At 38.4% G+C, this 27,002-nt stretch overlaps 1 protein-coding gene across 1 annotated transcript in view; it reads left to right on the top strand.

The window, feature by feature from the left end:
* The first annotated feature begins 977 nt into the window (after nt 1–977).
* Nucleotides 978–27,002, top strand: part of lgr4 (leucine-rich repeat containing G protein-coupled receptor 4) — a 133,915-nt gene continuing 107,890 nt past the window's right edge. The window contains exon 1 of the mRNA XM_048545579.2: nt 978–1,503. Within this exon, the coding sequence (XP_048401536.1) occupies nt 1,226–1,503 (278 nt within the window). The 5' untranslated portion in view covers nt 978–1,225. The remainder of the gene's footprint in view (nt 1,504–27,002) is intronic.

The following is a 27,002-nucleotide window of genomic DNA, read 5'->3' as shown; positions in this document are numbered from 1 at the left end:
CTGTAGCCGCTCTGAGACCAGCATGCAGAGGCGCAGAGAGTTGGGGCGTGCATGAAGGATTTCACAGGTAGTTTGGCTGGCTGTCAAACAGGGATTGATCAGGTTCAGGCTGTCAATCAGAAGTGCTAGCAGTTAATACGGGGTGAGTGGACGATAATCATGTGACAGTTGTCAGTTGGGTGTCAGCTGTCAATCAGCGAGTTAACTGTGTGTCAGAAACCAGCTGTTAATCTGAGTCAGGCTGTCAATCAGAGGGACATGATGTCACTGAGAGAGGGCAGCAATCATCGGGGAGAGTTGTCATTTGGGGAGGGCCATCTGTTGGGGGAGTGCTGTCCGACAGGGGGAGAGCTGTTCACCAAGGGAGCGTTGTCAATCAGAGGGAGGGCTGTCAATCAGAGAGGGAGAGCTGTCACTCAGGGAGAGCTGTCAATTGGGGGAAGAGTGGTAACTCAAAGGGAGAGCTGTCACTCAGAGGAGAGATGTCACTCAGAGGGAGAGCTGTCAATGGGGGAGAACTGTCACTCAGAGGAAGAGTTGTAAATTGGGGGAGAGCTGTCACTCAGAGGGAGAGCTGTCAATGGGGGAGAGCTGTCACTCAGAGGGAGAGCTGTCAATTGAGGGAGAGCTGTAAATTGGGGGAGAGCTGTCACTCAGAGGGAGAGCTGTAAATTGGGGGAGAGCTGTCAATTGGGGGAGAGCTGTCACTTAGAGGGAGAGCTGTCACTTAGAGGGAGAGCTGTCACTCAGAGGGAGAGCTGTCACTCAGAGGGAGAGCTGTCATTGGGAAGAGCTGTCACTCAGAGGGAGAATTGTCAATTGGGGGAGAGCTGTCACTCAGAGCAAGAGCTGTCAATTGGGGGAGAGCTGTCAATTGGGGGAGAGCTGTCACTCAGAGGGAGAGCTGTCAATCAGAGGGAGAGCTGTCAATCAGGATGCTTTCCCCGCCCATATCTCCATGGTGACGGATCCTGTCCCCGCCCCCTGGCCGAGCCTGGTCGGGCCCAGCTGTTGGAGTGAGGGAAGGGAGAGCTCGTGTGCGTCTGGGCAGTGGTGGGGAATAGAACCGAGCTGAGGGCTTGAGAGTGAGAGGAAAGGAACAGTGATCGCCCCCGGGAGAGATAGATAGATAGAGATAGTTAGTTAGATAGAGAGATTTACTGCAATCGCTCCGGTGGTTTGATATTTGAAATTAGACGAGTATTTCTCTCTCTCTCTCTCTCTCATGTGCCGCTGGTGTTGTGCGAGGCGGCGGCGGCGGTGCTGTTGGTGGCCGGGCTCGGGACGGCGCTGGCCGGCTCCTGCCTTGCTCTCTCTGCCGCTCCTTGCCCTGCTCCTCCTGCTGGGGTTGGGATCGAGCGGCAGCCGCTCGGAGAATGTGGCCGCTCCGTGCCCGGCCGTGTGCCGCTGCGAGGGCGACGGTGGAGCCGCGCTCCGGGTCGATTGCTCCGGCCGAGGATTGACCACCGTCCCGCAAGGCCTCAGCATCTTCACCTTCTTCTTGTGAGTATCACAGCCGTAGGATTTCAACATCAAATTTAATTGTTTTTTTTGACATAAAAAGAAAATCGCCCGCAATATCTGGTACATCTAAATTTGTTTGGATTCATGTCCTGCAAGTGCCAAGGAAATTTGAGGGAGAAGTGCGGGTATGCTTAAGAGAGTGCTAGCAATTTTTTATTTGGAAATAGTGTGTGCAACGAATATTAATTGCTTCGCAGGAAAGCAGCTCTTGCAGGTTGGTTTAGGGCAAGAAAGTGCCCTCTCGGGACAGTTGAAGAAACACTTTCTTGCCTGCTGAAACTTTGCAAAAATGTCGAGTGCAGGGCATAAAATATTTTAAAGATGATTACCACTGCAAGGTGCAGCTTTTGACTGCCACGAGAGATTTTATGTGGCACGACGAGTTTCGTTTTTTTAAATAAAAAAACAATATAATAAAACTGCCTTTGTACAAATCATCTCATGTTAGGTAGTCGAGTTTGAAACTGAGTCTGCAGTCGATGTGCAGTGAAGTATGTAGATGATTTGCGGTCAAATCTCAGCTTTGCAATGCAAATTAGACTATTGACCAGCCCCATCAGATTGCATACTTGTGGTTTAAAATGACCCATTGCAGATTTTATAATATAAACAGATTTCTGTCATGCTTTATACATGAGCATATTTCTTAAAATCTAATGTATCAGATTCTGCCTGACCAGCACTTGGGTTTCAGTTAAAAATAATTTGTGTAATCTTGTGCTTGTTTCAGTTATGTTTTAGTTTTGGCATTTAGGTGATAATTTGGACCACACACACAGCAACATGCAGCCAATTATTGATTTTGTAGAAATTAGTTTGTCAGTATGAATGCAGCTGCACAAAGGGTTTGTTGCAACTTTCATTTGCTGTTTGAATGCCATGTTATGAGGTTTTAAAAATATATTCTTTTGCTACAATATAAGTTTCTGAAACCTGGAGCTGATTTTTCTGTACCACAAGTTGCACCAGTAAAATGATGTTAGTTAGCTCGGTAAATGTAATAAGATCAGAAGATGTTGGAAATACTAATCAGACAACGCAGTATCTGCACAGAGAGAAACAGTAATAGTTAAAGAAATTGCTTCTTATGGAACATAATGTTTCTCTGCAGATGCAACCTGACCTGTTGAGTACTTAAAGCATTTTCTGTTTTTTTCATGAATTTCTAGCAATACCTCCATGCATGTTCTGTCTGCTTGCATATGCAGTATAGCCCCGTTCCTTCAATTAACCTAATGTGAGAGTGGACAAAGTAATTCTAATCCCAAGTCACAGTGCTGTCAAACGTTACTCTTGGAGAAGCATGAATTGGACATCAATGCATTTAAAAACAAAAGCAACAACACAAAATTATATTTTCTTCATTTGTATGAAATTAGAAAGATTCAGTATATGTTGAGTAAATGGTCATGAATTATAGTAAAGCTATATTTTCAGCTACTATAGTTTTCATCAAAGTGATCTGAGATGATAGTTATTGGATATTTGCTATTCAGAAAGTGTGCCATCTGCTTTTACCACTACCATGTTTCATTCTTTTAGTGGAAAATCAGTTATAATTTTCAAATAGATTTTTCTTAGCTCAGAAAAATGTTTACTTATAGTCAGGAAAAATTATCCACTGCAACAAATTATTGTTTAGCAAATGTCAATTGTGTGCAGTGTTCCAAAGATTATGCTTCATGTTGTCTCAAAGTGACTCAATGTTGTGTTCTTTCAGACTTCCTTTGACTTAGGAGAAAAAAATCCTATTAATTATGATATAGATGTTGGCTTTACATTTTCCCCTGAAACTTCGTCCTTGGCAGTAAATATTTGACAACAACGTAATTTTCAAATGGAAAGGTTGTGCCGATCATGGATAAAACAAAATACAGGTTTTTCCAAAGTCACTGAGACTTTGGTATTATCTTTTCTAGAATAACTGCCTGAAGATTTATACATTCAAAAGTTATTACTTACACTGAGTATGTTCCAGTGTTGGCTACCTGTATGCTCAACTTGCATCATGTGATGCATGTTGGAATGTTACTTTAATGAAATGTAAGTATGCCTAATAATTTTATAGCTGAAAAAGGGCATGTTAAGAGTATTTGAAATCAGTCACTAACTGACAAATCCTTGAGACAATTTTTCATATGTCATAAGTATGTGCTTTAGCAGACACTTTGATAACAGGCTGTACGATAAATTAGTTGTTTACAAAAGTTATGAAATTGATTAGTTAACAAAATCCTGAGCCATTTGTGTGGTGCCAACATCGACATTTATGCACTTGAATTAACCCAGGATTACTTGTGCCTAAACACATGAGGTGTAAATAGTGATCATATTTAAAAGCAAGCCTTAGTTTCTGAGTTACTTTATTGCTTAATAATTCCACAGATATCCGCCTTTTTCCTGTAAAGTTGATATGTACCTTTATATCTGTATGGTCTGAACATACTTTGTATCTAAAAGGACAAAGGCAAAAAATGGCTAATATTATTCACTGCTAACAAAGTGTAGATCTGGATGAACACAGCAGGCCAAGCAGCATCAGACGAGCAGGAAGGCTGACGTTTTGGGCCTAGACGCTTCAGGAAAGGGGTCTGGGCCTGAAACATCAGCCTTCGTGCTGCTCTGATGCTGCTTGATGTGCTGTGTTCGTCCAGCTTACACCTTGTTACTCTCAGATTGTCCAACATCTGCAATTCCTACTATCTCTGAAATAATATTATTCAGTTTTGGTTTGCACCTGGTAGCCATAAATTGGGGTAGATTGTGGCTTACCCATATTGACACTTGAATAGTTACACATTGTTAGTAAAACAAGATTTGTGTTTCTGTCATCTTGAACAGATAAGCTGCTCAAGATGCTATTATGTGAACTAGGCAATCAATCCACTTACTTGATTGAGATTTCAGAAACGTACAACCTTGTTACTAAGCGTTTGGCAATAATTTTTCATATTGCAATTGGGACAAAACAAAACTGTTTTAGTAAAATGGTGTTTCAGCTACTGCTTGGCTACACTGAAAAGCATCATAGCAAACAAGGCAGAAAGTGAACATCTTGTCTCAATCTAAGTGTCGTGCCACATAAAGTTGAGTGATTTTATTTCTTTGTGGATGTCAGTTTTTTGAGAGATTTTCTCTAGCTAGAGGCCAGGATTTATTATATATTTTTGCTTGAGAAATTGGTGGTGAGCCTTTTGATTTGGCTACATCCATGTGGTGTTTGTCCTTTTGTCAGCTGTTCCAGGATTTTGTTCTAATGAGGATGAAGGAATGACAATATGTATCCAATTTGGGACTGTATCCAATTTAGGTGGGAGGTTGCAAGTGTCTGATTTTGCTTAACTGTCTTCTAAATGAGTGCTAGATTGTAACTGTAGCCAGTGGAACTAAAAATTAAGAGCCAAATTGTTAATCTGAATATTATTTTTCAACTACTTTTGTACTTATCCTGTAGCTACATACAGCATGCAGCTAAAATATGGTATCATTCAGAGTTTGTCCCCCCCACCCCATTAACTAATTCAAGTGACTGTTCATCATGTTTGAACTTTGATGATTGTTGACAGGTTACTTCATTCTGAGGATAAGGTGGATCAAAGTGAAACCCTTTTGCATCCTTGTCCGACATTCTCACAGAAACACCATTCCTTGGCTACTGACCAGGAATAGAGAGCCTGGCCAACTGTTATTTTTCCTCTTGAAACCCAGGGGCATTTAGGTCTGTTTTAATACCTCTGCTCCCATTTTAGTTGCAGGTGCTAGCAAACTTGGAACACTTCTTGTTTATGTGATCTTTATGTAATAAAATCTAACTAGTTTGTCGAAGTGTAATTAAGTTTCTGCGTACTGAGCATGATAGAGTAGTTAATTGCAGATTGCAGTTTTTTGGAAATAATTACATTTGTACATTGCTTTAAACCAACTAGATCTGCATAGTAATTACAAAGAATCAAGGTATTTTTGGAATCAAGAACTTGAAATGTAAGCCTGGTACTTGGTCTGATGTGTTCCACAACTGCTGTTATTTTGCTTAAGATGGTTAATGAGCAGCATGGTTTGACTGACCAAAATGCAATTGAATATCTTTAAAGTCTGATTTGGTGAACTATGTGCCAAAGTATTTTGCCCTCAGAGTTACATCGCCAAACACCTAGTTTGTTTGGGTTAGTAAAACAAAGAACTATAACTTTGATCAGTGACTATTATATGCGACAGTGATCAACTGTGTTTGTAATCATTTTTAAATTTTGTGATGACTGTGGATAGATTATTTAAATTCTCAAGTACACTTCGCAGGTCTTGAATTCTTAACTCATTCTTTTCCGAGAATGAGGAAGCTCTACATCTGTCCTGCAAATCCCAAAGTTTGTCTCCACAGTGACCAGGTGTTGAATAATCCTGCCTTGTATTGCACGTTCTCTGGACTTGGGGGTGTCTTGAGCGACGGTTGGCGTTAATTTACAACATTTTCATGCTATCAGTTTGGAACATTTGTGCCACAAAACAGTCATTTTTAAAAATCTTATTTCTATCTGGAACTACAGAATTACTAATGAGCTAATTTCTCTTAAGTGGGAAATTACTTTGTTTTGGGTTTCATAATTATGTAAATATCATTCGATGTTTAAGTCAACAGTAGATGGAAGGCTTGCGCTTCTGTGTGCAAACAACATTCTAGCTGACATTTTTTAAGTGACTATTTATATGAAAATCTGATTTCTTTGTCACATCTGAAATGTCTGAGTGTGGCGTAAGTAGTTTCAGTAGTAGCTTTCAAGGAGGAATGAGATAAATATTGAAAAGGAGAACTTGCAATGCCAATGGAAAGAGCAGAAGAGTAGGGTTGAACATTGCTTTATTGAATCAGCACTGGTGTGATGGATTGACTGGTCTCGCTCTGCTGCACAATTCTATGATATGATTGAACGTTGGTCAGTAGTTCTGCTTCATTGAGAAGGGATATGAACAATGAGTAACATAATTCTGCACAATTTTGTTTTCACTATATTAAGTCGTGTTGTGAAACTACAACAGTGAAAATCAGATTCTAATTCTATTTGTTCTGCATTAATTTTTTGTCAGAGCATGCATTCCACAATTCCAGAATTTAATTAATTACTTTTTTGACATTTCTGTTACACTTGACACTTTGGTTTTACCCAGAACTGCAAACAGATGGGTTAGGAGTAGAAGTAGGCCATTTAGTCCCTGTAGCCTACTCCACTATTTAGTAAGATCATGCTTGATTTAATTGTAATTTCAGCTGCACATTCCTACCTACCCCGGTAACCTCTCATCCTGTTCCTTACCAAGAATCCAATCACCCCTATTGTAAAAATATTCAAAGACTTTTTTTACCTCCACTGTCTTTTGAAGTTATTGGTTGTTTTGCTGTTAGGATAACCATTGTTTGCAAAGACTCTATATAGGAAGAGGAACACCTTTGTCCATTGATGCCTGGCAAACAAACAATGCCAAGAAGACACTGTATGCCCCAACACATTGGTCATCTACCCTACATAAGAAACACATCAGTACCAACTACAAGACTCCTAAGACCTCTTGAAATAAGGATAGCTCACAAACCAACAGCCACACTTCGCCAGTTACTCTCAAAGACGAAAGACCCCATACCCACAATGAGCAGGACAAATGTGATATACAAAATACCATGCAGCTACTTTGAGCAACATTACATAGGACAGATGGGCAGGAAACTCGCCACCACGAGACACTAACACCAACTTGCAGCAAAACAGCACAACCAACTCTCCCTGGGTCAATACACTCCGACACAGATGTTTAACAGGGACAAAGTTACAGTACAAGGACAAGCAAGAGAAAGACAAGCTTGAGAATTCCTGGAGGCCTGGTTTTCAGCCTGCTTTGGGATGAACAAACATGTTGAAATAGATCCAGTCAACATTCCACAATGGTACAGAACTGGAAACAAGACTACATACCGTGACAGACTGGACCATAAAAATTCAGAGCAGGACAGAAAACAGTGCTTCAGCAGAGGCTACGCAACACTGATGATGCCACCTGGAAGGGAGATCTTCGTTAAAACATTAAACTGCCTTCTGAGGAACACTTTTAAAGAATCGTGACCCTCTGAGGGGATAAAAAATCCTTGGTGCTGTCTTAAATGGGCAACCCCTTTTTTAAACTGTGGCCCCTCATTCTAGATTCCCCTATAGGAGGAACCATCCTTTCCACATCCACTCTGTCAAACGCTTCAGGATTTTATATTTCATGTTTCACCAGCTAAACCTATAGAACCTCCAGACCATAAGTGACATTTGATCAAGGTAAGCTGCTGTAAAATACAGAATTGAATAGTTACTAAAACAATTCCACGTAAACATTGTTGCTGCATCTTGTCTAGGAGATCTAAGTGATTCATTCTGCCAATCTGGGTGACAAAAACAAAATTAAATGCAGTTTTCATCTATGAAATGTGACAATGGAGGTGATTTCACAGTGGCCTTTAATCGACCTGATGAGTTGTATACGCTGGTTAGTTCTGTTAGCTTGAGTGTAGTGCTTAGGTGTAGAAGCACATGTTCAGCCGTCTCCTCAGATGAGCATTACTGGGGCCTGTATCTTCTGCTTGCTGCATTGTAATATCATGGCTTCAGAGAAATATTTCTGGAGTTAATGTAGTGAAAGCCAAGCTTAGCAACCATCAGACAACTGAGGGTGCTACATAGAGAAAGTTGAGTTGAGTGATATTCCTGGCCAGGGCATTTGCAGGGGAATGAAAGGGGGAAATGACCTGCAGGCAGGTTGTGTTTTTCTGTGACGGGGTCTGGGCAAAGAACAACCAGTAAGAACTTCCACCTAGAAATCAAATGATTGTAGTAACAGCCACTATAAGGCAAAGTGACCCTGGAAACACAACGCCTTAGGCTGTCTCAGCCAGGAAATATAATACATGGATTTAAATAGAGGTGGAAAATACACATTCTTTTCAAACTTTTCCATTAGTTAATAACAGTGGATTTTTAAAAAAAAAATCTGTATATGTATCTTTTCTAGGACAATATGTGTTAAGGTTCAATTTTTGAAATGTAAACTCTAAGAAGTAACAAAAATGCAGTGTAGAGAAATATGTTTTCTGGCAAGCATCACAGTATCCATTTTGAAATGGGTTGTTAGCTTCCACTTGGATGCATATGAATAGTTGCACGGGGCATTGACCTGGTCCCTCTGCAGGGAAGCTGATGTGGTCTTTATGGCAAGAACCTTGCTGGCAACAAAGAAAACATATGGAATATTTCACTTTTCCTTTTTAGAGTAGTAGAGCTTGGTGACTTGTGCTGCATATAACCATCAGTTTTAGGACACGGGGTCAACATATTTGTTCACATCTGTATTTTGAAGAATCAATGTAATAGAATCTAGTGTTTGATACTACATAATAAGGTAACAAAATAACGCTAAATGTTTTAAAATGCAAAATTTTTACGTAACATTACAATTTTTCTTACTTAATTTATATGGTGTATGATTGGAAATGAAGATAATTGTTGACACTCTGAACTTCTAAACATGTCTCTACATACTGAGTTTTAATTTTTGATATCTATTTTGTTTTAACACCTCGATCTGGAATTGTAAACATTAACTGAATGGTTGATATTTGACAGAATTGTTCTCTGTGGAGGCAAGCATATTTGTTTTGAGGGCAATTTTCCAGTGGAGTGGTGCAGTGTGTTCCACAGAAGTAGTTAGTGTCAAAAGTTCCTGAATTCTTTTGGTGTAAATCATTTGCTTGCAAAATGTGAAAATGGTTCTGTTTCTGTGTTCTACAAATCCTTCCATCTCTCTTTCCGAATAACAGTCATCTGTCAAGGATAAATAGTCTGAAAGCCTAGAGAAGTTGTTACTCTGTCTGTTCCTTGTTTGCCCCCTTTTCCACCTCATTAAGTTGACTTTAAATCTTGATGTGGCTAATGACATGCAGGGTTGATTATTCTCTCTGGCTAGTGAGATATTTCCTTCCAGTAATTGAGTTCTGTGCCCTTTCACCCAGGAAACGCCTGGATGTTTAATTTGTTTTTCAGGGAGTGTTCGTAAGTAATTAAATCACGCAGTGACTTAAGCTTCCTTTTTAGATAACTTGTACCTGTCTGTGGGCAAAATCCAGGGAGCACTGCTCATCTTAATAGCTTTTGTTGTTCCAAAAAGTTCATACTGCTCTTCAAAATTGTTTTATAGTTAGATTAAAATCGCTATCCTTTTTTAATAAAAGCATTAATCCTTACTTTTGAATCTTTTGATTTTATTGAAGGATTTAATTGATTTGGTTTGAGAATGTACTTGCCATTTGCTAAGATATTGGTGCTTTTTTCACATTCAATACTTGCAATCATATTTCAGTCAAAAGGTTTTTTAAAACCAAAATGCAACACGATCACTTTCTGTACATAAACTTTATTTATTGTGGATTTTTAAAAAATGACTTAGAAGCAGCATCTAATGATGTGGTCAGTACAATTTGTAAGGCTTCTGGTTTATATTTTTCTACAGATTTTAAATTGGACATAACCTTTGGCACTTTAACATGAGTGCATTTTTATCACTATTTGAAATTACAATTATATTGTTGATGGGTCACTTTAGACTGACTAGTTTCTTGTTTTCCACCCACAGTGGCTGTCACATTCATTTAATTTATTTTCTTGCTGGTGAAATGCATTCAACTGTACTTTACTAGAATTACTCATAAGACTATTAGTGGAGAAGGACAGTCTATTGCTTTTCTTCCTCCATTAAATTGGAGTGATCCACATTTGAGATTTTTCATTTTGTAGCTGAGAACTGATTGTATCTTGCTGAGATGTATTTGAGTAACATGTAGCCTTGGCATTCAAAGCCGTGACTCTCTGGCAATCTATTGCTATTAAAAACTAACATGAGAACTCTAATTGACTCCAGTACTTGCACTGTTTTGTTTTACTCTCATGAATGACTTACCTGTTGTTATCTGGCTCTTAGAGGTCAGAGGTAAATTAAGTTTGCTGATCTAAATCCAGTACCAAATGAGCAACAGCTCGTGTGGTAAAAACAGGCATGTTTTTAAAAATTCACTCGAGATGTGGGTGGTGCTGGCTGGCCAGAGTTTATTGCCCGTCCGAGTTACCTTTTGAGAAGGTGGTGGTGAGCTGTTATCTTGAACCTCTGCAGTCCACATGCTATTGGCTGTCCTGCAGTGTCCTTGGGGAGGGAATTCCAGGATTTTGACCCAGAAACAGTGATGGAACAGTGATATATTTTCAGGTCAGGATGGTGAGTGGTTTGGAGGGAATTTTGCAGCTGGTGGAGCTTCCAAGTATCTGCTGGGTGGAAGCAGTCGTGGGTTTAGATGGTCTAGGCCTAAAATGTCAGCTTTCCTGCTCCTGAGATGCTGCTGTCCTGCTGTGTTCATCCAGCTCTACACCTTGTTATCTCATTATCTCTGTGGGTTTAGAAAGTGAGGTCTAAGAATCTTTGGTGAATTTTTGCAGTGCATCTTGTAGACCGGACACACTGTTGCTACTAAGCATCGGTGGTGAAGGGAATGGGATACTTGTGGATGTAGTACCAATTAGGCGGGGGGCTGCTTTGCATTGGATGGTGTCAAGCTTCTTGAGTGTTGTTGGAACTGCATCCATTCAGGCAAATGGTGAGTATTCCATCACATGGCTGATTTTTGCCTTGTAGATGGTGGACAGGCTTTGGGGAGTCAGGAGCAGAGTTAGTTGCTGCAGTATTCCTACCCTCTGATCAGCTCTTGTAGCCGCTGTTTTTGTGGCAACTCCAGTTAAGTTTCTAGTCAATGGTAACCCAACAGATGTTGATATTATGGTAATAGTGATGGTAACACCACTGTTGATGATACTTTCCACCATAGATCTCTCAAACTCAAGATCACTTCTCCAGAATGTCAGAGTAACTCTCATTGCTGTATGAGGAAACCTGCTTTGTATCTGGCTGGAAGAGTGCTGTGCTTTGGCAATCCTTGGCGCAAATAAAAATTTCATGTTATGACAAACAACGCACAATCAAAATAATTTTAAAAGTCTATTAAGTAGTTTATTATTTAAATTTTAATAATGGCTTAAACTTGTTGATCTACTGCTATGAATTAATGATATTGATATTAATACATTGTTCTTACTACTTTAAATTAACAGTTTAATTAAAGGTTTTCAGTCTCGTGGATACTATATATGCAACAAAACTATATTCCTCCAGGTACATCAATTTGTAATCTGTATAATTAGCTTTCTACCTGAACATATTCTGTATCAAGACATTAAGATATGTGGTTAGTCAATGGCACGCAAGGTAAACAATATCTGGTATTTAATTCAGAAATATTCAGGTAATCGCCGATTACGAGACATGGGTGATAGTAATAATGATTGGTTAGAAAGTGCATTCATTTTTTGAAACTAAAGGTTACCAAATAAAATCAGATCAGCCACTCCCCTCTTTTTAATACTTTTTTTTCCGTGGGCAGAACTGCTTATTTCTCTTTAGTAGGTGTTAATTAGTTTACAGCCATCATATAGAAGCTGTAAGCAAAAAAAGTGTGCTCGAATAAGACTCAACATTGTCCAACCATTAGGTAATGAAATCAGCCTGAATGGCGTATTCCTGATTTATTGCACCACATTGCCCAGTTCAAGGCTGCAGCACGTAGCATGTTTACTGCATTGAATCATGAGAAACTGGCTGCTGTATCCAATATTATTTGAAATGTCTTCTCTCAAACTATTTCAATAACTAATGTTACGACATTACAGAATGACAACTTATTGATCATATTTATTGTGATGGAATTAACTCCTTGGCAGCTGTTATAAAGGAAGTGAAAATCCTACCTGTCAATAATTTGACTATAGGTTTAGCATTACATTTTTGCTACCCCCTCCCTGAGTAATTATAGACCTTGAAGTAGCCCTGAGGTTCTACTGCTCTAACTAATTGCAGTATATCAAGTTACAGACTCCATTAGCAAATGGTAACGAGTGATTGTAAACTTTTTCCCCTCTCTATTGAATCTTGCACTAAAACTGCTTGAAAAATATTGTGTTGATTATGTAGCAGTTCTCAGAAACACAAATGTCATGTAATTTTTGCGATGTTAGATGTTGAGCTGCCTTCTGCTGAAAGCGTAGTAAAACATCTATTGTCCAGTATGTCTCGTTGTTAAGTCTGTAATGTACAGCAGTAATAAAAGCTTCCATGTAGCCAGTGCCGAGTAGACGAGAAGAGAGCTTATTTTTGGGAATCCCTTAGCAAGCGCCAAAACAGTTGGTTAAGATAAAAAGCAGAGGGAAACTGATATCATGCACACAGACCTCTCGTTGTATTATATGCCAGTCTCCCTAAGCCTCTTGCTAAACTTATTTGTGAGTATTTTAAAGTCTCTTAAAGATGTTACTGTAATAGGATTTGTTGCTTCTGAAAAGAGCATTACAAATTAATGGAATAAAGTGTGCAGGGGGTGTCAGTTGTATGTATAGCTGAATTTGCTAAATGGACTCCGAAATGGTAGTGAACCCAATGGAAAGAAACGTACAGAAGCCTGTCAAAGCCATGCACGATTAGATCTAGAGTTGGAGTAATTCCTATACAAAAAAGGTTATGTTGAGGTTGATTGTTATGTTGGCTTCTTTTGAAGGAGCCTGGGAGTTTTATCGTCTGCATTCTCCATCTTACTGTCATGCTGCTGCATGGAAACAGGTCCAGCGCTGTTTGCCACAGAATAAACACATTTACAATAGAATGGGGCCAGATTACTCTTTGACGGATTGAAAATTACTCCTCAGAATGAGCGCATTGTTATGCATTTGTTCCTGTTTAGCACCCTCCCCCAAAACCACCCCCAGTGAACCATGAAAAGAAGCAATCACATTAATCTGTCACTCAGTCTCTCATCATGAAGAAAAGAAAAACGAACAGTCAGGTTCTTGCCAAAATGGTCTAAGATCTGTCAAGACAAAAGTTGGAGTTTAAATTACAGATTTGTCTTTATTTCATAGACTTTTTTTTCCTGTCCTGGGCCTCTTGTGCTGCCTCCTAATTCCACCTGCTTATGTAAGGAAGGACCCAAAGTTTTTTTCAGGTTAATTAAATAAATAGAGGCCCAGTGCGCCATAGTGTGAAATAAACAATCTGTTCCTTGCTGAAACTGTGCATGTTTATTTGAGTTTTTCTTCTTTAATATGAGTCTTAACCTGTATAATTTAGCACGACTGTGTCAGGATTCAACTTTCTTTTTAGTTGTTAAAAAAAATTACAAGCGTGTAATGCCTCCAGATAAAAAACCTACGGGGGTGCATTGTGTAAGTCTTAATTAACGGCTTTGAAAGGCTAAACAAAAGAAGGAAGAAAATGCTACAGAGTTATTGTTATTCCACCCTGTTGGTTCTGCTAGTTGACCATCCATTGGTGCATTTTGTAAATTTAAACTGAATGACACTTTTGTTCTGGGCTAACAGAGGTGAAAGAAGCCAATTATTGCATTTATTTCTATGGGCAGCTGCAAGCATGGGAGATTAAACTGAAGGTAAATAGAAATTTCCAACCATTTTAGGTTTAGTCTGGAATGCGAGTGAATCATTAAGATGTTTTCCTTGTAAAGCTTTGTGCAGTTCGGTGTTAAGGGACCAGTGGAAGGCCATTTGATGTATAGAAATGGGCTGAAAACTGAAGTGACTGTTAATGTCTTGATTATTATACAACTGATGAGAAAATGATTCCAGTTTGAGGGTAAACAAAGAGCTGTTATACTGCTATTACTATGTCTGTTTACCATTTAAGGAGCTGTTCTGCATCCTTGAGCTATTAATTTCATGCTGGATTATTCATATGATTTTTGTGCAAAAACATTATCTTTGATTATTTGTACTGGCAGATACTTCTGCCCAACATTAAGGGGTGTATTTTTGATGGCTATCTAAAAGATTTGTCACTTGCAGCAGCCTTACTGAATTAAGTCTGTTTCTCGATTAAAGAAGAACAGGTTTTTTTGGAAATGGATGAGGAAGGTGTCATGAATATCCCTGACAGTATTTGCATTTAAGTATTCTGAACCATGTTTGCAGCACTTCTTCAAGTAAACAAGTGAACGCTAACTACTTGGATGGTGACACTATTTCTTGAGAGGAACAAAAAAAATTTACAATTCGTGGCAGTCATTAGACTTGCCCAGTTTTGCGCTGAAAAACTCTACTTGGGAGGGAAGAGAATTCTTAAAAGATTTTGGGTCTGAAAGGTTCTGAAATTTGGCTTCAGCATCTATTTCACATTTCATTTTCTATATTTTGGTTTCTAACAAAATAAACACAAGGCAGTGTATCATCTTAAGAGGGTGGGGCCAGAATAGGGTAGAGAGAGAAATTTGGTATATGAGTCTTGTGAGAAAGTTGGTCAAAGAACTAATGGATTCAGTCTTTGCATAATGTGCCCTTTTTTTAGTGGTGACAGGTGACATCCTGTCCTGGCAGCTTCCTAACAGTTTCAGCTCTGTCTTCTGCTATAGGGTGTTTTAAGGACAAACCTCCCTATAACCAAACATGAAATTTTTTAAAAACAAATTTCAGGCCCCTAGATATGCAGAGCAGTACAATGTCTTATTTCTTTTGTGGAATGGGCTGATTATCTATAAATGAAATCTTCAAATTACTATGTACTATTAAACATGCTGGACCAATGATAGACAATTAAATAGCATTGGTATAAGTCTCATGTTACTTTCACCTTGTATAGATCATTGACTAATAAGACCATGTTTAGAATATAATGTGCTGGATGGATGCATTAATTTCACAAAGATCAAACAAAAGCTAATATGGCCAATAGGAATAATTCTCTGCCTTTGGGTTTTAAGTCAAAAGAAATTCCAGTGGGTCTCTGGATTTGTAATCCAACAAGCAGTCCACGGCCTTCGGAGGAGGGAGGTCGAAACAGTCAAGTAAAATGCAAGTGCTTCACAAAGTTAGCTATCACTTTGGAAACGAGGTAGGAATACGTAGAGTGAAATGATCAAATCTGTGTTGAAAGTGACAAAGGAGGGAGGGAAGCAGCCAGAATTTTAGATTTTAAACAGTTTGTGGAAGTTGTGAATCTTGTGGTATTTTCTTGTCCTTCGCTTTTTCATTTTAATTTTTGGTACACGAAATTCTGTAAAGATTGTCATTTATTCAAAAAAGAAGTAAATGGAATAGGTACATAACTGAGTTTCAGCCTCATGCTAACAATGACTACATATGCATATTATTTACTTTAAAGGATGTGCAGTGTGGCAAATGGAAATGTCACACTTAACAGCATTTTACACTTGAAAGTATTCAGAAATAATTTAATGGGAAGGGGAAAAAGAAACAGCAGTATCCTCTACAATGGAATGGTAAAATGCAGACTGTCTGATTTGGCCTGGTACCTTGAAAAAGCTGCTGACAGATGCACTACCCTAAGGCCTGGAATTGAAATGAAGAGTTTAGCCACTCTTACAATGGTGCTTGTTTAAGTTGGATTCTGGCAATCTGACATCAGTGAGCTGCTTAATGTTTACTCTGTCAAATCTGGCTCCTTTTACCCAGTGGCAGAATCATGCGATCAGTTTTTCATAATTCTGTAATACAGTCACCAGAACAAAAGTCACATTTGGAACTATAAACCTTTCAGGATCTGGCTGTTAGCCATTAATCTTAGGAGATCCAATCTAAGCATGCATTGAATACCATTAATGGGTCACTGGAAAATAAATTGCCTAAAAGTAAATAATAATTAAGATGGTTAATGTGCCTTTTGGTGGGAATGGGTAGAGAGAAGTTTAGAAAAAGAATTGGAAACAAGTTTCTCAAAGTTACACACTGCCTATTGTTAGTAACTAATAGTCCCCATTGGCAGACATTCATTCTCTTAGGCTGACCGTTTTCTACTCCTTTATCCAACCATTTCTTCTGTTTCTTTGGGGTCTATCTCCACCTGTCACTTACTCCTCACCTACCACCCTATCTTCTGCATTAAAAAAAACAACTTTTACATTGCTACCATCAGTTCTGAAGAATGCTCACTAGACCCCAAAATGTTAACTCTGATTTCTGTCCACAGATGCTGCCAGACTACTGAGCTTTTCCAGCAATTTCTGAATTTGTGTCTCAAAATTAGGATTGCCATTAGCCACTAGTTTGGTGGTAGCTAGGGGTTACACTTGGATGAGTAGAGACATGATTATGAAGATATGTTTAAGTGATTTTTTTAGGGACTCACTGCCTTTTGTGTGCTTTGGGGATTGTGAAATAGACAGCTACACCATATAAAGGCTGTTCTGATCCAAAACAATTTTGTTAATTCTGGACTTGGGGTAGTGGATTAACATGGTTTCTCAACTTTTTTTGTGTGACGGGCCTTTTATTTTTATTAAGTGACTGTTGAACAAATTTCAATAAGATGAGGTTTGGCACAATATGCAATATGAATTTTATTAAAATTTGAAATGAAGAAATCAAGTAAGTGAAACCATGTTAAAACAATAAGTTGATTATTTTCAAATTATTCAATAAAGGTGATTGTTTAAAAAGTACCAAGTAGCAGAGCTGACTAGTCAAGCCTTTTTTGCCATTTTGTCTGATAAACAAGACTACATAGCGGCTGAGTAGGGACCAAGTCCTTTTGTGTTGTAGCATTCTGCAGTGTTTCACTAATTAAATAATATTCAGTTTGGTCTCCCTTCCAAAATGACAAACTTTGCATTTTACTCCATGATACTGCCTTTGCCAACTTCTTGCCCATTTACCTAATCTATCAATATCTCTCTGTAAACTTTTTGTGTCCGCCTCACTCCTGGCCTTTCCACGTGTTTTTGTGTTTGCAAATTTAGCTTCCTTTCTCCAATAAACACTGTTGTGCTATTGTAAGGGGCGAAGAGGGTGCTTTGGCTATGTGGATATATCACAAACTGGAAAATGGAGTCATCTGGAATAGATAGGCAAATTACAGAAATACTAACAAGGATTTGCTCTCTCACCCTTTTGCTTAATTTTAGTATGGCTAGTAAATTGGCTGGAAAAAATGAGATATAGCCTGTACATTTGAGAATTTAAAAAGCTAAATCTAAATCAAATCCCCAGTATTTGCGCCTGATGAAAATTAGAATGGGATTGTGTTACCAGAATATGTTGCAGATAATTTTACAGTACTCATTATATTATTGTGATTTTATTTTTTGACATACCTGATATACCTGAAGTATTGCCTGCTGTCTTGGTCCCCTTACATGAGGGGGGGTATAATTACATTGGAAGCAGTTCAGAAAAGATACACTTGATTGTTTCCAGAGTTGGGGGGGAGGGGTTTATCTTATGAAGAGAGATTGAGCAGTTTTGGCTGACACGCCCTAGAGATTAGAAGAACGAGGACGATCTAACTTGTGTACAGGATGCTGTGGGGGATTGACAAAGTAGGCATAAAGAGAATATTGTTAACACAGTGTGGAGCTGGAGGAACACAGCAGGCCAGGCAGCATCTCAGGAGTAAGAAAGTTGACATCCCTGGCATTCACTACTCCACAGTGTGTATCAGAGGCCGGTACATTGAGTGCACTTAAGGAGGAAATGGATTTTTAGTTAATAACAGGTTTACAGGTTATGGGGGCAGGTTGGAAAGTGGAGTTGAGGCTGCGATGACATCAACCATCATTGTCTTGAATGGTGAATAGGTTTGAACAGAATTGCATCCTGTTGCTCCTAGTTCTTCTGTCCTAGCAACTCACTCTTGCTACCTCCATTCAATTACATTGCATTACAAGCACACCCAGACGGCAAAACTAGTTTGAATTTGATAACTACTGAAGTGCTTTAATTATTGCATTTTTTAAAATAAATTGTAGCTGGATCCCTTGATTTTGCAGTAATTTTTAAAAAGAAATCTTGTTTTACAGCCTCTGCTCAATACTGGGGCACAATAGCTTTTTGCTGGAACTGAAAACCTCCAGATTCCTTAACAGCTGTGGTTTTCATCAGGTTAATAACATCTATGAACAGGTTTCAAAATATATAAGGAGCATACAAAGTTGCTTCGTATATAACTGAGATGGATGTGACTTAATTTAGCAAAGCTATGTTTGTTTCTCAGTTATGTCGAATGTTGGAGATGGCTAAAACAAACCATAAGTAAGTGTTCAATGTGAAATAGCATCATTTTAAACTAACTTTTGATAAAATACTTGGAATTTTTTGTTTTTCTGAAATTAATTTGCATGAATTCATTATAATCAGTTGATTTAGAGTTGTACCTTTTGTTGTGTAACTATTAAGTTCCCTACCAGTTTTCAGTAAGGTCACACTTGAGGTTTAATAGTGTGGAAATTTATTGAATTTTTATTTATATATGGTATCAGATATGGTTAATGAGTCTTTTAAAAAAAGACATATCAAACTGCATTTTTTAAGTTAAATGAGTAGATAGCTTATTCACCTGCTCATGTGACTATAGATGGGGCCTTCGTAGCTGTGTATGTCTAACTAACTTCACTTGGCTTATTTATGCCTGCATGTCCATCCAGCAGAGGTTGTGTAGAAATCCTTTTGTGCCCTACCCTACTGTGAGTTGAATAAGGTAGCTATATCAGCCCTGGCCTGGGACATTCCATTGTTTAGCTTGGTGCCACAGTATCTTTGTTCACTCACTCAAATGCTGGTGGGTGTGGGGGTCATAGTGTTACAATTAGTTAAGTGCATCGTTCAAAAAGCTACATTAGCTCCTACTTTTGGTTTGTTATGGAGCGATCTTACAAGTACTTATTAAGATGTCTGTGGTCTAGACAGTTTTGACCTCCAGCTGGAGGAATTGAATATATAATTGTGGGTGGCCTGCGACGGGAGCATTTTTTTTAACTTGCAGAATAAATATCCTACAGTACAGCTATACATTGTCTTCTCTGTACTAAACCTATATTTCTGTTTACTGAACCAGTAAAATTGTCTATGCATATATTTATCAATAAATTGTTGGAGGTCAGTATAAAAGATAGGATTTATGGACATTTAGAGAGGCAAAAAATTGATTAGGGATAGTTGGCATGTGTTTGTGCAAGGAAGATAGCGTCTCTCAAACTTGAGTTTTTGACAAAAAATGCTGACTGATGCTTGAGCAGTATTTGTCATTTATTTGGATTTTAGTAATGCCTTTGACCAGGTTCCTCATGGTAGACTAATTAGTAAACTTAGGTCAAAATGGGATTCAGGATGGCCTTGCCAACTGGATACATAATTAGATTAACAGCAGAAGACAAAGAGTAATGGTGGAGGGTTGCGTTTCGGACTAGAGCCCTGTCCCCACCGGTGTCCACAGAGATCGGTTCTGGGTCCCTTTTTATTTGTCAATTATATAAATGTTTTTGATGAAAATATAGAAGACATGTTTGGTGAATTTATGGATGACACCGAAATCGGTGGCATTGTAGACAGTGATGAAGGTTTTCGGGGATTGCAAAGGGATCTTGATCAAATGGGTCAATGGCCTAAAAAGTGACAGATGGCATTCAATCTCTATGAATAAGAGGTTTTGCCTTTTGGTACAACAAACAATGGTAGGGCTTATACAGTTAATGGTAGGGCTTTGGGTAGTGTTGTAGAACGAGGGACCGCATGGGTTCAGTATGTAATTCTTTAAAGTTAGTGTCACACACAGGCAGGATCGTTAAAAAGGCATTAGGGCCACTTGCCTTCAATGCTCAGCCCTTTGAGTATAGGAGTTGGGAGTTATGTTAAGGATGTACAGGACATTGGTGAGGCCTCTTCTGGAATACTGTATCCAGCTCTGGTCGCCCAGTTATATAAAGGATATTATCAACCTGGAGAGGGTTCAGAAGAGATTTACCAGGATGTTGCTGGGTATGGAACATTTGAGTTATAAGTAAAGGCTAGATAGGCTGGGACTTATTTCACTGAAGCACAGGAGGTTGAGAGGTGACCAGATAAAAGTTTATAAATAAGGTATAGATAAAGTTGATGGTAGTTATCTTTCCCCTAAGGTGAGTAATTTTAAGACGGGGGGCATGTCTTTAAGGTGAGAAGAGAAAGATTTCGAAAGAGACACAAAGCAAATTTTTTGTACAGGGTGGTTTGCATGTGAAATGACCTTCCTGATGAGGTGGTGAATGTGGGTACAATTGCTCATTTTAAAAGACTTTTGGATGGATATATGAATAAGAAGGGGTTGGAGGGTTTTGGGCCAGGAGCAGGCATGTTTAGATGAGACTAGTTTAGTTTGGAATTATGTTCGACATGGATCGGTTGGACTGAACTCTCTGTTTCCATGCTGTATGACTATTACTGTAATATCACATTGAGTGCATGCTCGGATTATTTGAGCTCTGCCCTGAAAGCATCTTTAAAGATGGAGTCACAACAAGGCACTATGCCAAATATAACTTTCCATTGACTGTTCCTCACGGTTATTTTTGCTTAATTTGGACAGAGGGTTGAGGAAATCAGTCATCTCGTGGGAGTACTCATTGCTGCCTTCCAGGGTAAGGAGACCGACCTAAAGGGAGAAATAACTGTTGGCATGATATACAACCAAATATCTTCAGACTGGACTTCAAGAAACTCTTAAGGCAGCCTAAAACTTAAAAGAAAAATAATTGCATAAAGATGAGTGGCAGATCAGATGACTGATCAGAATACTTAGAATGTCAGAGAAGTTAATCAAGACGAATAAGTTGTAGCATGAGAGGAAGAAACTCAAAATGCTGCAGATTTCAGTAGACTCCAAAAGGGTGGATAGACTCAATGTTAACACTATATCTTTCTCCAGAGATGCTGCAAGACCTCCTGGGTTTCACTTGCATTTTGTGTTAGATTCAGGTTACAGTATCCCCAGTTATTGGCTTTATTACAGCATGTGAGAAAATTAGTCAGAAATGTGAAAACAGCAAGATTTTCTTTAGGTACCTAAAAAATGAAAAGGATAAGTAAAGTAAGTATTGGTCTAGAAAGTGAAAATGGGAAGTTGCTTATCGGTAATAAAGAAATAGTGAATGTAATAAATAAATATTTGCTTCTGTCTTCAATATAGAGGATAGAAAAACATTACCAATTATATCTGTAAATGAGAGAATTTTGTGTAGTTCTAATTGCTAGGGAAACAACATTGAGGAAATTAACGGTGCTGAAGGTTAGTAAGTCTCTGGGTCACGATAGACTTCATCTTAGGGTCTTAGAGGTGGCTAATGAGGAAGTCGATGCATTGGTGTTAATCTTCCAAAGCTGTTAGATACTGGAAAGGTTCCATCAGAATGGAAAGTAGCAAATACAATCCTTCTATTCAAAAGGGAGGGGGTCAGAAAACTGGAAACTATAGACCAGTTAAGTTGCCACCTGTCATGGAGAAGGTCTTAGAGTTGTTTGTTAAAGAGGCTATAAATGGGAACTTGGAAAAACTCAAGATAATCAATCTATAGTCAGAAATCATACAACACCAGGTTACAGGCCAATAGGTTTATTTGAAATCTCAAGCTTTCGGAGTGCAGCCCTTTCATCAGCTGAAGTGAGTCCCCTGATGAAGGAAATGCACTCCAAGAGCCTGTGATTTCAAATAAACCTGTTTGACTATAACCTAGTGTCGTGCGACTTCTGACTTTGTCCACCCCAGTCCAACACCAGCACTTCCACGTCAAGATATTCTAGGAGAGTTAGCATAGCTTTGCGAAAGGCAATTCACATCTAACAAACTTAGAGAGATCCTTTTGGAGGTGTGGCATGCACTGTGAAGAAAGGAGAGTGTATTGAAATGGTGCCACATAAAATATTATTGCTCACAGCCAGATTATGGTATAGGGAGTAGCATTCTTGCAACAGTAGAAGATTGGCTCGCTGGCAGACAAACAGCATGTGTAAATTGGCTGTTTCTCAGATTGGCAGGATGTGATGAGCAGGGTTCTGCAGGAATCCGTGCTGTACCCTCAAATCTGAATGATTTATATCAATGACGTAGATGAGGGAATTCAGGTCTTGGATAAATTTGAAAATGACACAAAGATAGGAAAGTATGCTGTGAAGATGACAAGGGTGCGGACTGAAAGAGGTTAAGTGGGCAAAAAAATTGGTAGGTGGAGTATAATGTGGGCGATACAAAGTTGCTCATTTTGTTAGGAAAAGAAATTAAAATATTATTTAAATAGAGCATAACAGCAGAATTCAGAGGTGCAGAGGGATTTAGCTATTCTAGTGCATAAGTGGCAAAAGTTAATATACAGGTACAACCAAAGAAGCAACACTAGATTCTACAGTGACCCTGTTTCTGTCTCTGCAGATGCTGCCAGATCTGCTGAGATTCTCCAGCAATTTGGATGCTGGAAATCTGAAATAAAAATGTAGTATTATGCCGGTTCAGCAAGTGATTAAGAAAGCGAGGGAATGGTGTCTTTTATTATAAGATGAACTGAACATAAAAGGAAAGATATTCTGCCTCAGTTATACAGGGCATTGGTGAGAACGCATCTTGAATACACTTTGAAGTTGTAGTTTCCTTATTTAATGAAGGATATTAATGCATTAGAAGCAGTCCAGGGGTGTTCTGCTTGTTTCAGAGATAGTAGGAACTGCAGATGCTGGAGAATCTGAGATAACAAGGTGTAGAGCTGGATGAACACAGCAGGCCAAGCAGCAGCATAGGAGTAGGAAAGTTGACGTTTCAGGCCTAGACCCTTGTTCAGAGATATTGGACAAGTTGGGTTTGTTTTCAGGAGAGTTTGGAAAAGCAAAAGGTGATTTGATTGATACTTAAGATCCGAATAGTCTTGACAAGGTGGCGTGGAAAGGCCATTACCTCTTGTGGGTGAGCCCAGAACTAGGGAATTCTTTTAAAAAATAGGGGTTGACCTGGGATAAAAAGTAAGAAAGGAAGTTGTGTGTTTGGAATACAGATCATCTGAAAGCATTGGAGGTGGGACCATTAATATTCTTAAAGAGAAGGTAAGTTCTTTTTAGGTAGTTGAACTGAAGGTTGTCGAGGAGAGATGAGAATGTAGAATTCAGAATGCAAACAGCCATGGAATATCAGCTATGATGGTATTAAATAGTGTGGAACAGGCTCATAAGAGTCAAATGGCCTACCTCAACTTGTAATTCATTTTTCCTAAATAAATCATTGTGAAAAAGGAGCGGTAAAATACAAGTTCCTCTTATACCTGGGCTTGTTGCTGCAGCTGAGCGTTCATTCCCAAGGATATAAAAGTTGATGCCATGGAAATTTTCATTGAAGCTATTTTAAAACTGCACAATACTACTAGTCATTGCATGACAGAACAGATACTTAAAGTTTTAATTGACTTGGGTTTTCTTGGAATGTGATCAAATTACTGTAATTTTGCACTGCAAATTTTTTAATTCATAACTAGTTTGTACTAAGCTTCAGTGGAAATTGAACAGTACAGTTCTTTGCAGGAGGAAAAATACTTAATATACATATAATCAGAGGTTAAACATGCTCCTAATAATGTGGTTTGACTTGCATCCAAATGCAATGTGAAGTCAGTATATATTCCTCTTAAGTTTGCACAATCCATAATTAAACGTTTCATGTCAAATATTTGAACAACCGATCGTTTGACTCTGCTTTGGCCTAGTTGGACAATTTTTGACCTTCATTTAGCTCTGGGAAGATCAAATTGTTTAACTCAACCAATGGTGCATCTACAGTTTTGTCCATTTGCTGTTCAAAATCTGAAGCCTAGAGAATAGTGCCATGAATTTCCTGAAATGAAACTTGCAAGTGCTCCTAGTTGACCATGATTTGCCTCAAAATCTCATTTTGGCTTACTGTCTGTTTCCCTTATGCCCATTTGTGTAAAGATGCTACGAGGAAAAGGTGCTACATACTTGAAAGTGAGATGGAAGAGCTTGTAATTGCATTTGCTATAATTTTTAGGATAGAGTATACAAATGTGGCTGGATATGACTAAAGTTTGTTGATTTCTGTGATTTTTGCTTCTGTCATATTTGAAACTAAACCTTCAGCTTAGTTTTCTATCTTCCCAAATTCAAAATGTTCATAAGTTTCTTAAGTAGTTGGCTTCCAAATAACTAGCAGACAAATTTTGGAGCAGAAGTAGGACACTTCAAGCCTGCTCGGTCATTTAACAATTCGTAACCGATCAGATTGCTCTACATTTCTGTCTACCCTTGATAACCTTTTCATGTTAACCTTCTATTTCCAACTTGGTTGTTTCATTCTTTGTTTGGTCAGCAGATAACTCTTATTCAAAATTCAAGATGATCAAGTTACTTTGATTGCAACCTTAATTGTATAAACTTCATTAAATTATAGGTTATCTGTTTTGGCCAATATTTGTATCTGTACTAGTTTGAATTGAACAATGGTGTGTATTTGTTATAAAATAAATGGTAGTGCAAGCACATTTGAACATATGCAGCTGGAGTAAATAGCAGAATACACTATATTCATATGCGTTAGATGTCTGGACCTTTTGCTTTTCATTTGTTCACTTGACATGCAAGGTATTAGATTTAGTCACAATTTTTGTCGCAAGTTTCAGACTTTTGTCACAATTATGACAGATCTATGAGCATTATTGTTGTTATTCCCCTGAAACTGACATCAACCTCTGCAGCTTGTACATGAACAATAAAATGTAGAAATCTGTAAGTTGTGTCAGTAATTCCAGCTAAACCCAGAGGCTGCACTTTTTGAAGTATCCCAGAGGACAATTAATCAGAAATCACAGAACTGATGAGAGCATTGGTTTCTAGAGTCTAACAGTTAGAAGCTCGGATTAAGTTATGCCTTGTTGAGTGAAGTGTAACTGAGTTAAAAGTTGTGTGAGCATTCTAAGTAGTAGTAAACAATCTTGCTGGCCCTAAAAGAATAATTTCATGTCCCAGGTAAAACTTCTCCAATAGAATAAATTCCGCATTAACTTTTTAAATGTTTGTTTCATATTTTAGCCTCAATGTTAACTTAATCATTTATGTTGCTTATCTGTAAAATTTTAAAAAAAGTGAAAGAGCTAAGGGGATTTTACTCCTGCCTTATGCTTTGTGGAATTATTCCAGTATGATGGGCTGATTACCTTGCTTCTAGACTTTGAAGATTCTCTTCACTTGGCACCAGACTCAATTTGTCAACAGGAAAGTAGTGCAGCCCATGCCACAAAAACTGACAGGGGTTCGGTTCCTTTGAGGTCAACAGCAACTGCTGTCTCTTTGACTGAAAAATTCTGTGTAGCACACACCTTAAATCATTGTTTAGTGACTCTTGAGATGGCACCGAGGACAGCTTTCTCTCATTTGAGGATCATTTGATACATTAAGGAGGTAATGTCAAAAGGCTATTAAGGGTATCATTTGAGGTTTGCCATTTTGGTTTGATAGTAGACATTTTGTTAGTTCTTATGAGAAAAGTGTAATTCTTCCATTGTAGAAACCTTGGCAATCCACAACAATTAAAGTAAGTACAGGTACATGTCTTAAAACCAACAAACTCAACCGGGTCTGTGGGGAAATTTGAATCTGGCCAAATTTTGGAGAAAAATTTAATTTAAGGTTTTAATTTCAAAAGGAAATTTGTGGAATTAAGTCATTACACTTCTTTTTGTTAAAGATTGATAAAAGAAAAATTTTAAAAAAGCATTTGAAAAAATATTAGAATTGGAGAGGGCATATTGGAAAGGCTAAACAGACTAGGCCTGTATCCTCTGAAGAGTTAGGTGTGACTTAATTGATGTACAGTATAGGAGCCTGACAGAAGTCAACTGGGCGCATGTGGAAAGAATATTTTCTCTTGTGGGAGAATCTATAATTAGGGGTGAAGCCTTAAAAATAAGAGGGCATCCATCTAGGTCTGAGATGAAGAAAGATTTTTTTTCCTCTGAGGGTTGTGTGTGTTGGAATTCACTGGATGCAAAATCACTAAATATTTTTAAGGCAGATGTAGTGTTGAGGCCAACACTATTTTTCTTATTTTTGGCTTGGAACAGTGAGTTGAAATTGAAATTGAAATTGAAATTGAGCTTTGAACAGAAGCTGCTTCTCCGCTAAAGAAAAGCGAACAAAAGGCTGATGTTTGCTGTTCGGACCTGACCTGAAAAAGTGAATCAGTTTAATTATTGCTCTAAAAAGACTAAACAAGCTGGCACCAGGAAATTATGTTCAGGAACTGGCAGCTGGTTGGATGTTGAGTTGGCCAGTTAATGTTGGACTGGTACTGGCCGGCCAACCAGAAAATCTTGAAAATGAAAGAAAAACAATAAATAGTGAACTGGTTCTGACTGGGTTTTGGGCAGGAGGCTGCTTTTGCTTTGGAAGCTCTTGTGCTGGATTGGGTTTTGCTATGTCTAGTTATCAACTTGTTGAACGTTGAGACTAGAACCCTAGCCTTTAAAAATAAGTATTAAATATTGAGAGGTCTGCAGAAATTGTTAGTATTGATTGGTGACTTCAAAATTCAAGCAA

The sequence above is a fragment of the Stegostoma tigrinum genome, chromosome 17 (genome assembly GCF_030684315.1).
Source record: "Stegostoma tigrinum isolate sSteTig4 chromosome 17, sSteTig4.hap1, whole genome shotgun sequence".
Taxonomy (NCBI): Eukaryota; Metazoa; Chordata; class Chondrichthyes; order Orectolobiformes; family Stegostomatidae; genus Stegostoma; species Stegostoma tigrinum.
The sequence above is the reverse complement of the archived record's forward strand: the minus strand, read 5'-3'. Positions and strand labels throughout refer to the sequence as shown.